Genomic DNA, 14856 nt, shown 5'->3' on the forward strand with positions numbered 1-14856 from the left:
GTTTTTTTTGATATAATTTTATTTATCATGGTTCTAACAAAACAATGAAATTTAAAAGCATTGTGAAACTCCGTATCCGTAATACTGATTGCCCGTAAAATTGTTATAACAATCTAAAAAATTAAATACTTTCTGTTTTGTCTCAATATGTACGATACAATACTTACTTTTACAGTATATTTCGCCTTTGTGCTCGTAAACGTTTTTAACGTCCAACAATTTATGACAACAATAACATGAAAAACAGCTCGTATGAAATGGACCACTAGATATACATATTTTTTCAGCAGCATACACCTTAAACATCGATTGGTAATATGAAGATGCGTTCCAGTATAATCAAACAAAAATTACTCAAAGAAAACGTACTCCGAAAATATTTATCCATGTTTGAGGTTATGTTATACCTAATAAAAGAAAAGTGGCGAAACATCTATTAGGATGAAATACAAGATTTGGAAAAGAGTGGTACGAGGGTTGCTACTTTGTTTGTCTAAGATTTTATTGTTTTTCAAAATACTATCCATCAAGATCAATCCGCATGCTTTGGAACCATTTTTTCCATTCCGATTGAGCTACTTCCAAATCATGTGATTTGAACGCATCAACCGCTTCTTCAAGTGTAGAAAATTGTTAACATCGCAGTTTATTTTTAATCTGAGGTAATAAGAAGGAATCATTAGGTGCCAAACAAAGCCTGTACGGCGGATGATCCATCAATTCCATATTTTGACTGTTTAGAATGTTTGAAACCGATATGCGGGAGCCCGCATTGATGGAGAATGATTTACCTTCTGTGATTGGTTTTCCTGATGTTTTCAAACACTTCTGGCAAAAAAAATGCTGATGTACCATTCAGAATTCACCGTCATACGTTGATCTAATGGGACAGCGGCGATACGTCCAGGTATTTCCATTTATATCCATTTGGTTCGAAATGCTTCAATGCAGTCAATTTTTGTTCAGTTTCGAGTTCAAATGCGTAGATCCATAGATTTGTCATATTCACATCGGTGTTGCCATATCTCAAAACTAGCAATCCTCGTACATGAAATTAAATGTAATGAATGTGACAAGAATTATGTTGGGCAGACCAAGACATCGATCAAATTCCGGTTTAAAGAGCACTAGCTCATTTATAATCGTTTAAAGTCATAAATGACGTAAAATTTTCAAAGAAGGTATCCGATAATAAATTGTTGGATGATTTTGAAAGCAATGAGTTTGTTAAATGTAAAAACAGTTTTAATAAAGGCAAAGGGCTATTACTTATAGTCCATTCTATAGTTTATTAGTTGAGGAATTAATGTAAAATTTCGCGAGGAAGTTAATAGGTTTTAGTTTTCCTTGAGTCTCTGAAGACGATAACTTCGTTAACGAAACGCGCGTCAGACAGTGTAATTGCGAGGATTTTTCGAAAAAGATCCAAAATTCCATAAATTATTCAGAATTTTCGAGAAATTTCTATAATACCATCGAAACTTAACGAAAATTTTGACAAATATCTCTCATAATTTTCATCGTTTACACCTGTCCAGTAAATTAAATTATTACGTCATATAAACGCGGTTCACGTATAAAGTACAAAAATAATCTGAGAAAAAATTATTGAAAACTTACCTTTCGATTACATCTGATACATATAGATGTACATTCGTCCCTGATCCGACTAATTTTGCAATTGCAAGGATTCAGTTTGCCGCAAACGCAGTTCTGCATCCCTTTATCAGATTTTTCGCGATTACTATTATCGTGAATGGGACAAGCACATATGGGACCGAGGGCGGTGCGATCATTAACGTCTTCCGAATGATCCGAATGATGATAACTGTCTACGTAATCCTGATTATGATAACGACATTTACAACATTTATTTGATTCCCTGTTTTTGGGACAATCGGTATAACAAATGTGTATTTTATTATCGGTGAAATCGGGATCGCTAGATGGTCTACGATGAATCGGGGGACGATTGAAATTTTTAGAGTATTCAGAACAACAACGGGGACAATGTTCAGGTGGACTTTTTCTTGGAGGAGACGTCGTCCTTGAAATGAAAATTATTTAGCTCCTGAGATTTACCTACTAGGCTATTCTGTATGTTGCATTTATATCCCTTAAGAAATATAAGCAAAAAAAAAACAATTCCACGGACTATATGCCACGATGAACATTGAAAGACATTCGCCTTGCAGCAAGTCTTCGATTGAAATCAACCACGCACCCTCATAGTTCTATGGATAATATTAATCGTTTCAAATTACGAAGTTTTCAGTTTGTGGAAGGAAAAAAAATCATGGGGCGATAGATCCGGTGAATAGAGTGGCTATAAGTTAAAAAATTGACTGAAGAACGAACTCCTTCTCGTTATTTAACAATCAGATTTTGTATACTGTCGATTTAGTATCAATACTTGATTATTATCGTTATCAAAACACCATTTTTACAAAATTCAGCCATAAACACGCGATAATGATAACATTATACCTTCTATTTGGTGAACATCCGCGTATATGACAACAAGTACACTCCTGTTTAGGAAATCGCGACGTGTCGTTCACGCAACAACAATAATTTTCTGGAGTTTGTTTGCAACAACATCTAGCAATGTAATCCTGATTGTTTTCAGGGCAATGTCCACGATATTTAGAAGAACGATGTTTTCTTGAAGGAGATACAGTGCGTATAGTAATGCAAGGACCCATTTCTGTACGTCTGGGAGACGTTTCAGGTCTATCTTCGGCATAAAGATGTTTGGGATTACTGAAATGAGAAATATTAAGCTTCTCTAAGCAGAATCATCGCGTTACCAATATAAAAATTATTCACTTTCTCGTCATTTTTACCAAATCGATATCTATTTATGCTACCAGACCCATTTAGTGCTTTAAAATGAAAATACAATCTTGTCTCATTTACGTAAACCGTCTATAAAATAAAAATCAGCCGACAAAGCTTGAAACATAGAGAAATGTTTCCCATTTCGAGTTTATGTTTATGACATCACCTTGTATATAAATTGAATTGTATACTTCAATTTTAATTAATTCTTTTTTATTTTGCTGCTTCTTACTGTGTTTTTTTTACATTTTTTGATATTTTAAAGTCTCTATTGTAGTTTTGTGATTTTTTTTTAAAATTCTTGTTTTTATTTATAATTAACAATATTTTTTACGACAAAAACGCGTCATTTTTACCGAATTGATATCTATATTTATGTTACCAGGCCCATTTAGTGCTTTAAACTGAAAATACAATCTTGTCTCATTTACGTAAACCGTCTATAAAATAAATATCAGCCGACAGAGCTTGAAACATAGAGAAATGTTTCCCATTTCGAGGTTATGTTTATGACATTACCTTGTATATAAATTGAATTGTATACTTCAATTTTAATTCATTCTTTTTTATTTTGCTACTTCTTACTGTGTTTTTTTTACATTTTTTGTAGTTTGTGATTTTTTTCAAAAATTCCATTTTTTATTTATAATTAACAATATTTTTTGCAAAAAAATCGCGTCATTTTTACCGAATCGATATCTATTTATGCTACCAGACCCATTTAGTGCTTTAAACTGAAAATACAATCTTGTCTCATTCACGTAAACCGTCTATAAAATAAAAATCATCCGACAGCTTGAAACATAGAGAATTGAATTGTACACTTCATTTTAATTAATTCTTTTTTATTTTGCTGCTTCTTACTGTGCATTTTTTACATTTTTTGATATCTTAAAGTCTCTATTGTAGTTTTGGGATTTTTTAAAAAAAAATTCTTGTTTTTATTTATAATTAACAATATTTTTTACAACAAAATCGCGTCATTTTTACCGAATTGATATCTATTTATGTCAGAGCTTGAAACATAGAGAAATGTTTCCCATTTCGAAGTTATGTTTATGACATCACCTTGTATATAAATTGTATTGTATACTTCAATTTTAATTAATTCTTTTTTATTTTGCTGCTTCTTGCTGTGTTTTTTTACATTTTTTGTAGTTTGTGATTTTTTTCAAAAACTCCAGTTTTTATTTATATTTAACAATATTTTTTGCAAAAAAATCGCGTCATTTTTACCGAATTGATATCTATTTATGTTACCAGACCCATCTAGTGCTTTAAATTGAAAATCTAGTATCGCTTCAATCTTGACTCATTTACGTAAACCGTCTATAAAATTAAAATCAATCGGTACAGTGTGAAACAAAGAGAGAAGTTTTGCATTTTGAGGTTATGTTTATGACGTCATGTTTGCTTCAATTCAAACTTAAACAAAAATGAAATTTTCCAGTACTAACATTTTCCGTAATCGAAACTAATAAATTTATCCCAAATTATCATATTAATAAGAAAAATAATTCAAAAAAGTAATTAAATAATAATATTTCATAATTAATATCAAACTTACCCCTGTCTCCTTCTCATATTAATTCTGTTGTAGTAATTTGCTACCTCTCTTGGAATTGGGAAAGCAAAACAATACGACTTGTCTTTATTGAGATCGGGTAAACAACTACAAGATTTAATAGCCTTTGATGAAATATTCTGGAAACACAATTAAAAAAAAACAAATTCGACACAAATCACAAAACTTTAATACTTAAATCACCTTTAAATCCGATGGTATATGTATATCGTATTTTTTACAATAATTGAAAGTTGGTGCGGGAACCGTATTTTTTAAATGCCCGGTATCTTCTTTTGCACAAATACAATTTGGCGAAGAAACTACTCGACAAGTTTTGTGTACTGGCTGAGAAAATGATTCTAAATCATCAATTATCATACCATAACAGCGGTCACAAAATATATCTCCTTGAAAAAGTCTAGCCGAATATTTATTCAATAAACAATTACAATTACCTGAAAAAGTTTACTACAAAATTTTGAAATAAAACGGAATATTGACAACTATTTTTGAAATCTATTTACATCAACAATATTTGACAGAATGTAGTTACAATTTCTCTCAAAAGATGTCTTAAAAATAAATTAAAATTATTGTAAATTAAATTATGAAATAACCTGTTGATTCATATATATTACAATAAAAATAACTAGTGTTAACAAATCATTTAAATACAATAACCATATAATTGTAAAAATTCAAAAATTGTAACAATTTTTAATAAATAGCTCATGCTTAAACTAAATTTCAAATTAATAAATTTTCATACATAGGTCTTCCTGACATCTAGTAGACAATAAGATTACTATCATTCAATATAATGAAGAATACTTCTTTTGTATTCGTTTAATGGATTTATTTTGTCTACATATTTTGATAAAGGTGAAAAGTTATCATAATATATTGATTTAGTTATTGCTAATTTCACAAGATTATTGAATATAATTTTTAAATAAATGTTATTGATAAACTCACCGCATCGAAAACAACATTTGTGCCACACTTTGGTCATAATAATTTGATCCTCGGCTCTATAAACACCACAACCACATCTCGCACAAGTCATTTTAATCAGATATTAATTATTAGAATTTCCGTGAATATTTCCAAAATTTAAGTCACTTTACTTGAAATTTTGATTAACTAATATGACAAAATTAAAAGTCCCGCTGATCTTGTCAAAATATTACGTCCAAAGCGGCATCTAGCGGTGAACTTGACTAGTAAACATTGACAGTGAATTTTGTCATAACCATGAAATAATAAAACAATCTAAAGTAAAAGTACTAATTTTCCTAAAAATACTGTGATTTATTGGTGTTTTTTTGTGTTCACATGACCTATATATATGTTATTTAGGTAAGTCTTAGATACTTCGATTAAGTTTATTTGATTGCATTCGCTTGGTGTGGGTGTTGTGTATCTTCACCTACAACTGCAAGACAAGTCGAAGTTATTTTTAGATTATATTTACGTTAAATGGACAGAATTTATTTACTTATTCTATTTACAATGAAAACACCGAGCACTGAAATCTGTTATCGTCACGGAAGTTCTGCAAAAATAGCTGAGTGTGAGTTTTAGTTTTGTTTTTCTTCTCGAGCTGGGTAGCGTAAATCTTTTAGTTTAGATTTCCAGTCCTTCAGTGGTTACCAGTTTAAGTAAGCTTACTGTTTTGGGAAACATATTAATTAACACGAATGTTTTTATTTGCCGCAAAGTAACCTTTTCCTTACGTGATGAGTCATATTGACCTAAAAATATTCAAATTTCATATCTTGTGTTGTTTTTTCATTGAAAATGTTTCAGTGTTTCATTAATTTTTTATTAATGAAAGCAGATTATCGCTGGTATTATATTTTTACAATAGCTTCTAATTATTAATAAATCATACATATTATTGTAAATATTTAATCTATAAGTTAGATAATATAATATATGAAGTTATAAATAATTTTTGTAGCATACTGAGCAGTATATAATCGATTTCTGAAAGATAACGTAATATATATTTATATTACCTGTCTAATTAGATAGAACTTGAAATTTAAAAATACTAATTAACTTTAATTCATCTATGGCTTGGTACTTTATTTTATTTGTCCAAATCAGGGAGTTTTTTTTTAAATATCCCGATTTTAAATCAAAATGTATTTAAATCCACGAAAGTGTGAGACTAGCAAAAATATTCGATCAAATTAAGGGTGAAAGTAATTATCATTATAAAAAGTGAAAAATACACAAAACAGTTCACAATGACTACAATTTAAGCACAATAGAAATTCACTCTCACTATTATCATGGTTATGTTTCACAGGAGTTAAATAATGATTAAAATTTATTTATGAATGATAAATAATCTTTCCAGTTATTCATAGTTGTTAGCTTGACTCGGTGAATATCTAAATTGAAGTGTCTATAAAGATATTTGTTAATTGTATGCAATTTTTAGAAATTTTTATGTAGTTAATTCTTATTTAATCACAGTTCTACCTTAGATAGTGTGAAAATTGAATATTTAGGTATGTAAAATATGAACAAAATGATCAATTTTTATAAAAAAAAATCAAATCAAATTTAGTCTGTAAACTTTGCGAAAAACAAAGTTTCTTAGCAATAATCATATCATAATGACACGTTATGTTCCAAATTGAATCACATGGACTAGAACTAGAAGAAAAATATGGGAAAAAATCATGTTAATAGACTGTATGATGATTAAATAGCAAATGAAGAAAGATTGGTTACCAGTAGTATAATAAATGTAACATATCATCAAAGACGATAGACATTAAAACTTCTAACTAAAGAGAAAAAAAAACAATTCCACTGACTATATGCCATGATGAACATTGGAATATATGTTTTTCTGTTATAAGAGATCTAATAATTAAGTAATGGTGCTTACAAATTCCTTTTTATAAAATTATTCGGTGAAAAAGTCAAAGTGACCCAGCAGTTTTTTCAAGCAGTGCAGCAAGTCTTTGACTGGAATTTACAACAACTCCCTCATCATAGTTATTTGGATATACTCAATCGTTCAACGAAGTTTCCGATTTTGGGGAAGGAAAAACAGTCATACAATGATTGAATAGCAAAGGAAGAAAGACTGGTTATCAGTAAACCTCAGGGGAGACCACTGAAGCCAGTGTAAAAGCTGGATTGTTGGTTAAACTATGATGGTGATCTTGTATATTATGGTAGATATGTAAAGATTTATTTTAAATCAAAGATTACCCGTCAACAGTAGCTGACTTTGTAGCCATTGCATGATGGGGAAGAGACTCACTAATTTGGATTTCCCTCTGCAGACTGTAGTAGCTTGAAACAAGGTGCCAAAAGCAGGCTACAACTTCCTTTTGTCAATATCTAGGTAATACTGGAATGTATTCAGCTATGGAGCTACCAAATACAATATAATTTTTTTTTGGTACATATTTTTCTGCAAATCGTTTAATTCTTGATGCGAGACTGCCACAAATCAAATTCAATAACTAATTCTTTCTTGGTCTAACATTTCTTCTGTCTTCAAGTATAACTTTCACTTATAGGATTGAAATATTCACTGAAGGAGTCATTATGACAAAATTATACAGTGTGTCATTGAAATATGACCAACGGTGTCCAGAGTTTTCTTAAAATTGTGACTTCTAAGGTTTAGAGGTAACAATATGGTCAGTTTTGTTTACCAAATGGAAGGTTTTCACTATTTTGTAATCTTATTTTCTGACAGATTTCAGAAGAGTTTTCTTTTGCAATCCACTAAATTAGTCAATATGATGTTATATTATATATGCTATACAGTGTGTCCCTAAAAAATGACCAAAAACTCGATAGGTTTCTTAATATTGTGACTTATAAGGTTTATAAATAACAATATGGTCGGTTTTATATGTCAAATGGAAGGTTTTTACCATTTTGTAATGTTTAGTCATTTTCTGACAGATTTTAGAAGAGTTTTCTTTTGCAATCCACTGGATTAGTCAATATGATGCTATATTATATATTCTATACAGTGTATCACTAAAAAATGAGCAACCAAATCTATAGTTTCCTTAATATTGTGACTTATAAGGTTTATAGATAACAATATGGTCGGTTTTGTTTAACAAACGGAAGGTTTTTACCATTTTGTATTGCTTAGTCATTTGGCATTAGGCAGTTTTTAGAAGAGTTTTCTTTTGCAATTCGTCGAAGGAGTCATTATGACCAAGCTATACAGTGTGTCACTGAAATATAACAAATCTTGTCCAGAGTTTGCTTAAAATTGTGACTTCTAAGGTTTAAAAATAACAATATGGTTGGTTTTGTTTACAAAATGGAAGGTTTTCACCATTTTATAATGCTTAGTCATTTGCTGGAAGCTTTTAGAAGAGTTTTTTTTTGCAATTCGCTGAAGGAGTTATTATGACCAAGCTATACAGTGTGTCAGTGACTGACCTTAGTTTGCTTAAAAATATGACTTATAAGGTTTAGAGGTAACTACATGGTCGGTTTTGTTCACCAAATGAAAGGTTTTTAAAATTTTGATATTCTTAGTTTTCTTTTTAATTTTTGAAAGAATTTTCTTTTGCAATCCACGGAATGAGGACGATATGATGCTATGTAATCTAATTTTTTACAGATCTATTACATCACGGTATATACCATGGCAAAACGTCATCGGCACCTAAGTCAAATTAAAAAATACTACAGAGCTTGCATCAGTAGGTGAAATAGTCCTCTAACAATGTAGTTTCTCAGGATCTAATCTGTTAGTTTATATGAAATACGTAACAGAAACATTAAGACTGTATAAAAAAAGAAGAAGATTGAATTCAACGTCCTTTTAAAGACAAATAAGTATTGTACATATATTTTTTTTGTGGTACTACATTCGAATATGGCGGTCCAAGAAGACAAGAAGAAGTTTTACTGCAGGGAATGGGCGTTCCAGAAATTGGCGCACTGTTTGGACCAGAGACCAGTTTCGAAAACTTGCGGTGCATTATTATTAGGGGGTCCAGGATGTGGTAAAACGACCTTTTGCTCCGAATTATGTTGGCCTTCCCAAGGACCGGCTAGTAGACAACAGAGGGCCTTAAATAGACGCCTATTATGTTATCATTTCCTTCAAGGTCATAACGAAAAGAGTTTGTCTTTAAGCGAGTTCGTGAGATCTCTAGTAACACAGATTTTGAATCATTCCACCGAAAGTCACAAAGAGCGCAGCATAAGACGAAAATTAGCTCAAGACGTACAAAAATCGGAAGACCCTAAATTCGTTAAAAATATTTCGTACGAACAAAACCTTTCGGAAAATTGCAATTTACCTCAAGAAAATTTATACTGTAACGTCTATTCGGAAAATCTCGTATCGCCGTGTTTAGAATCGAAGAAAATCCAAGAAACTCCTCCTATACCAAGTTTACCGATAAACCCACGCACCGTTATAGCGGACGCTTATTTGGAAAAACTAAAATCGGATCCCGAAATCCAGATAGCTCTTAGAGCTAAAAACATAGAACTAAATCCGGACGATTGCCTTAAGAGAGCTCTACTATTTCCTCTACTCGAAATAGACCCTCCGAAGACTTCTCTATTCATCATCATCGATTCCATCGACGAACATTCATTCGTTTATTCGAATTCGACGCTCACTAGGTGCAAACCACGCGAAAGGACGTCGCAAAGTAAAACTATAGCGGAATTATTAGCGAATCACCATCACCTGTTCCCCCAATGGTTGTTATTAGTTTGTACGGCTAGGAAACAATCTAAAAGCATCGCGAAAATGTTTACCGGTTTTAGGAAATTGAGTTTGGACGATTTACGTAAATCTCAAGTGGTGCGCGACGTGCAGCAGTACATTCTAGCTCGGTTAGACCAAGAGAACAGTCTGCGACAACACATAAGTAGAGACACGGCCGAGATGCTCAATCAACTACACATAAAAAGCAACGGTTGCTTTTTATATTTAGAAAAAGTGTTGGACGGCGTGTCGGATAATTTCATAGTGCTTAGAGAAGTGCGAGAAATACCTGGTACTTTGAACGGTTTATATTTGTGGTTATGTCAGAGGTTATTCAACCGAAGACAATTCGCTAAAGTCCAACCGCTATTGAACGTCATATTGGCGGCTAAATGCGCTCTAAACGACGCTCTTTTATACGACATCATCAAAGTTTATAATCCTAAGATAACCGCGGAGGATTTTAAAAAAAGATATCAGCTGTTAAGGAGAGTGGTGGTGGTTTCGAAAGGGGGTACAATAAGATTATTCCATCACTCGTTCGCCGAATGGTTATTAGATATAAAACATTGTACTCAAAAATATCTGTGTAACATTTTCCAAGGACATTGTATCCTTGCTATGTACTATACTTTACACGCTAAAGTATTGAATAATCAGGAGATATACGATTACGCTTTCCATTTAACTAGAACCGAACAATATTTATCGGACAAACAAAATCAAAAATGTCCTACGCTGATGTGTAAATTGACCCAAGAGAAGAACGTTGCGTTGTCACAAGGCGAAAATAGTTTAGAGAAAACGTCGACGGAAATTTATTCGGATTTGAAAGCCCTACAAGAATTAACGAAAAATTACGAAAGGGAATTAAGTCTCGATGTCGATAATTTGGAGACCAGTTTCGTTGAAACTGAGACTAGTCAGAACAATCTCGACGATTGTCAGTTTGATTTGAGTTTGACTAAATTGGAACAACAATACGAGAATATTAACGTCAAAAGTCCGGTTTCCGATAAGAATCCCATTTACGCCGAAATAAAGAAACACAGAAAGAGTAAACAGCAAGTTAAAGTGGAAAACAACGATTTGAATATAAATCCTTCGCAAGATTCGAATAAAATTAGTTTGGACGTTCATACTTTGACGGTTCTTTGGTTAATTAACAGTGGATGTAACGTGGAAGAATGTCTTTTGGAAGGTAACGAAATGGCCGGTGTTAATTTCGGCGCTTTTTTACCTACCGATCAAAAAGTGTTGAAGTTACTACTGGAAGCGGGGGCGGTGGAACAGGCCGATGTTGATGGCTGCGATTACGAAAGTCAGGTGAATATAACATCAAAAATTTCTTTAAAATCTGTTTTATTTTTGATAAATTGTCTTCTGATTAGTAATTATTTTTTAAAACATGTAAAAAATTTAATTTCAACCTATTTGGGAGGTTTCAAATTATTTTACAGCAAAGAGACCTAAAATCAAGACAATTCCTTAAATCTTCACATGTTTTTCTTGTTAAATTATTGATAACTTTTTAAATATACATTTCGTCTCAATTTCTGTATATCAAAATACGAGATCCAAGTACCTGGCTGACCTAGAGATGGAGGTAGTTGCTTCAAAAATACCACTGTATTAGAAAATACACAATCTGTACAGCATATGTTTCAAGTTAGAAGACGCCACGTTGGATAGAAGAGTTTAAACGAGGCCGTACGATCTATGAAGAACAGCATCGCAGTGGTTCACCAAATACTCCAGAAATGTTGAAAAAAAATAGCAGACTTATTAGTGGGGTATATCGCATATTAACCGTTTCCTAACCATGGATGAAAGAACAATCAAAACAATCGACTGAAAAGGAAGAACCAGTTCAACAGAAGTAAAAAACCGTTTCATCTGAAGACAACGTCATGGCGTCGGTTTTATGGAATGCGCGCGGGATAATTCTCATTGAAAAAGAAAAATCTATCAACGACGAGTAGTATGCGATCTTATTGCGACGTTTCAGCGATGAAATCAACCAAATACGGCCGAATTTGGCTAAGAAGGAAGTGTTGCAACTAGGTTTTGGTTTCTTCTTTCGCGAGTGACCGAGTACTGAAACGCGCAGCCTTCAATCAGCAGTTTTTGAAAGACTGTTTCACTAAATCACGTTATGGCTTGTATGCGATGTTTCAGCGATGAAATCAACCAAATACGGCCGAATTTGGCTAACAAGGAAGTGTTGCAACTAGGTTTTGGTTTCTTCTTTTTCGAGTGACCGCGCACTGCATCGAGCAGCCTTCAATCAGCAGTTTTTGAAAGACTGTTTCACTAAATCACGTTATGGCTTGTATGCGACGTTTCAGCGATGAAATCAACCAAATACGGCCGAATTTGGCTAAGAAGGAAGTGTTGCAACTAGGTTTTGGTTTCTTCTTTTTCGAGTGACCGCGCACTGCATCGAGCAGCCTTCAATCAGCAGTTTTTGAAAGACTGTTTCACTAAATCACGTTATGGCTTGTATGCGACGTTTCAGCGATGAAATCAAGCAAAAACGGCCGAATTTGGCTAAGAAGGAAGTGTTGCAACTAGGTTTTGGTTTCTTCTTTCGCGAGTAGTTTTTGAAAGGACTGTTTTACAGTCTAGTACAAACCTAAAGCACGTTATGGCTTGTATGACAGTTCTACTGTGTGAGTAGATTGAGATTACTGTGTTTCTATGACATGGATTGATTATCAAACATCTACTTATTTACTTCGGCTTGGTAGTATGTTCCTCAAGCCAAAAAAATTACTTATTTTGAAGTTTTTGTCTGCAGAAGATGGCACTTCTATTCGAAAGTCATAGAAAAACATTGGACGAAAATGTTCAAAGTCGTATGACAACACGTTCTGAATACGTTCCACATTTAAAACACAGGAGTGCTGACGTCACACACACCGCCATTGTTAGCGCAAGACAGGGATCCCTTTCCAAACAAAGTTTTAACTGCGTTGACGATTTATTTGTAACTTCTTTGACAAATTTTGATAAAAAACCTTCTGGTACAAAAACACTATACGTGCTTACCTCAAAAACTTTGTTTTGAAAGTAGGGTAATAATATGACTTCTGTGACGTTACGCTCCGGTTGTCACTTTATAATGACAATGTCACATTTGACATATTGAAATCAATGTTGCCATATCTCAATATTTAAGTAGCAATCCTAGTATTTTTAATATTTTCAACATTATTCTTGTTTCATTAACAAAGTTTGATTCCAGCTGGATTATTGGATCTTCCAATTTCTAAAATCGTATCCAAACATTTCGTTTCAAAATATTATTGTTTCATTTGAACTCAATATCAATGTCATTGCTACTTATCAGTATTCTATCTGTCTGTTTATTGCGTTTCCTGTCAACAGACCAATCTCTTATTTCTTTTTTTTTTTTTTATATTTTTGTGTGATAAATCTTTATTCGCAGCTCGTAATTTTAAGATTTACAAGTCCATAATAATATTTAAATCGAAGGTCGTTGTGCATAAATGTGCGAAGGTTAATTTTTATTAATATTTATTAAACAATAACAAATATTCGCCTGCGTGTGTGTGTCTTTTTATGTTTAATTGATTTAATTATACAATAATTGTATTCAATTAACCCAGTCGTTTAGATCCGACAGATAATTTTAATAATTTGCATCTCGGTACCGCCCCTCGTTTTATTTAATTGTAATTTTCTGAAATGTCTCAACGACTTCATAAATTGAATAATACATCGATTTAATGACATAATTAATAACGAAAATAAAAAAAAAGATGCTGTCCCAAGTGGTCAGCCATTTTGGTAATACCGCGTCTATTATGTCTCGACGATTTTGAAAATATATATTTTCGAAATCACCTGAGTATTTCGGGGAAGATTCGCACGTCAGATTGTATTGGAAAGATGACTTGATCGATATCAAAACACTTTGAATTATCGAATTCTGATCAGATAAAAAAACCGACATTTTCATGACTTTTTGAAGTACTAAAAATGTCTTAACATATCCTCATCCTTGAAACACGAAATAAAATAATGGTAAGTAATTATATTAGCGGACATAATTTTAAAAACATGGTAACAATACTTTGATATCGCCACCTTATTACCCCGATCTCGATTCCATTGAACTCGTTAAATCGTCTCTTAAGCAATACGTTCCAAATAAAAAACTCCACATTTAGATTGTCAAATGTAGAAAATTTTTAGATAATTTTTCATTGTTGGAATGGCAAAGTTGCTCTTAAATGCGAAAATGATTTTTTAAATCGGAATGAAAGTTCGCGAGCTAGCAGACATAGTAGGCATTTCAAGATGGGTGCCGCGTTTGCGCAAAATCAAAGTAATCGATTGAAAAGGAAGAACCGGCTCCAAAGAAGTCAAAAACCGTTCCATCTGAAGGCAACGTCATGGCGGCGGTTGTTTGGGGATGCGCGCGAGATAATTTTCATTGACTAGCTTGAAAATGGAAAAACTATCAACGTCGAGTATTATACGAACTTATTGCAAGCGAAGAAATTAAGCAAATACACTCGCTTTTAACTAAGAAGAAAGTGTTGCAACTAGGTTTTGGTTTCTTCTATTTCGAGTGACCGGGCACTGCTAAGAGCAGCCATCATTCACCAGTTTCTGAAAGACTGTTTCACTAAATCATGTTATGGCATGTATGCAACGTTTCAGGGAAGCAATTAAGCAAAAACGGCCG

At 32.6% G+C, this 14856-nt stretch overlaps 2 protein-coding genes across 3 annotated transcripts in view; one reads left to right on the forward strand and one right to left on the reverse strand.

Annotated features, from left to right (window-relative positions):
• Positions 1–5618, reverse strand: LOC130901257 (uncharacterized). The gene is made up of 7 exons (XM_057812479.1): positions 5384–5618; positions 4610–4863; positions 4409–4545; positions 2488–2763; positions 1621–2047; positions 168–297; positions 1–113 (listed from the first exon to the last, which is right to left on the reverse strand). The coding sequence occupies exons 1-7, from the start codon at positions 5472–5474 to the stop codon at positions 52–54; spliced, it is 1377 nt and encodes a 458-aa protein (XP_057668462.1). The 5' UTR covers positions 5475–5618; the 3' UTR covers positions 1–51.
• LOC130901256 (ankyrin repeat domain-containing protein 50) overlaps positions 5598–14856 on the forward strand; it is a 23036-nt gene continuing 13777 nt past the window's right edge. The window contains exons 1-2 of one of the 2 annotated variants that reach the window (XM_057812477.1): positions 5598–5767; positions 9033–11465. In XM_057812477.1, the coding sequence (XP_057668460.1) occupies positions 9291–11465 (2175 nt within the window). In that variant the 5' untranslated portion in view covers positions 5598–5767; positions 9033–9290. Of the gene's footprint in view, positions 5982–9032; positions 11466–14856 lie in introns of both variants that reach the window. The other variant, XM_057812478.1, reaches the window with a different exon arrangement.

The sequence above is a fragment of the Diorhabda carinulata genome, chromosome X (assembly GCF_026250575.1).
Source record: "Diorhabda carinulata isolate Delta chromosome X, icDioCari1.1, whole genome shotgun sequence".
Lineage (NCBI taxonomy): Eukaryota > Metazoa > Arthropoda > Insecta > Coleoptera > Chrysomelidae > Diorhabda > Diorhabda carinulata.

Excerpts from the sequence above, each read along its gene's own strand:
- LOC130901257 (XM_057812479.1), bottom strand. The coding sequence starts at position 5,474 with ATGACTTGTGCGAGATGTGGTTGTGGTGTTTATAGAGCCGAGGATCAA. Across the intron at positions 2,048-2,487 it reads GGATGTTCACCAAATAGAAG|GACGACGTCTCCTCCAAGAA; the intron begins GTATAATGTTAT and ends TTTCATTTCAAG. Across the intron at positions 114-167 it reads AGGCGAAATATACTGTAAAA|ATTGTTATAACAATTTTACG; the intron begins GTAAGTATTGTA and ends TTAATTTTTTAG.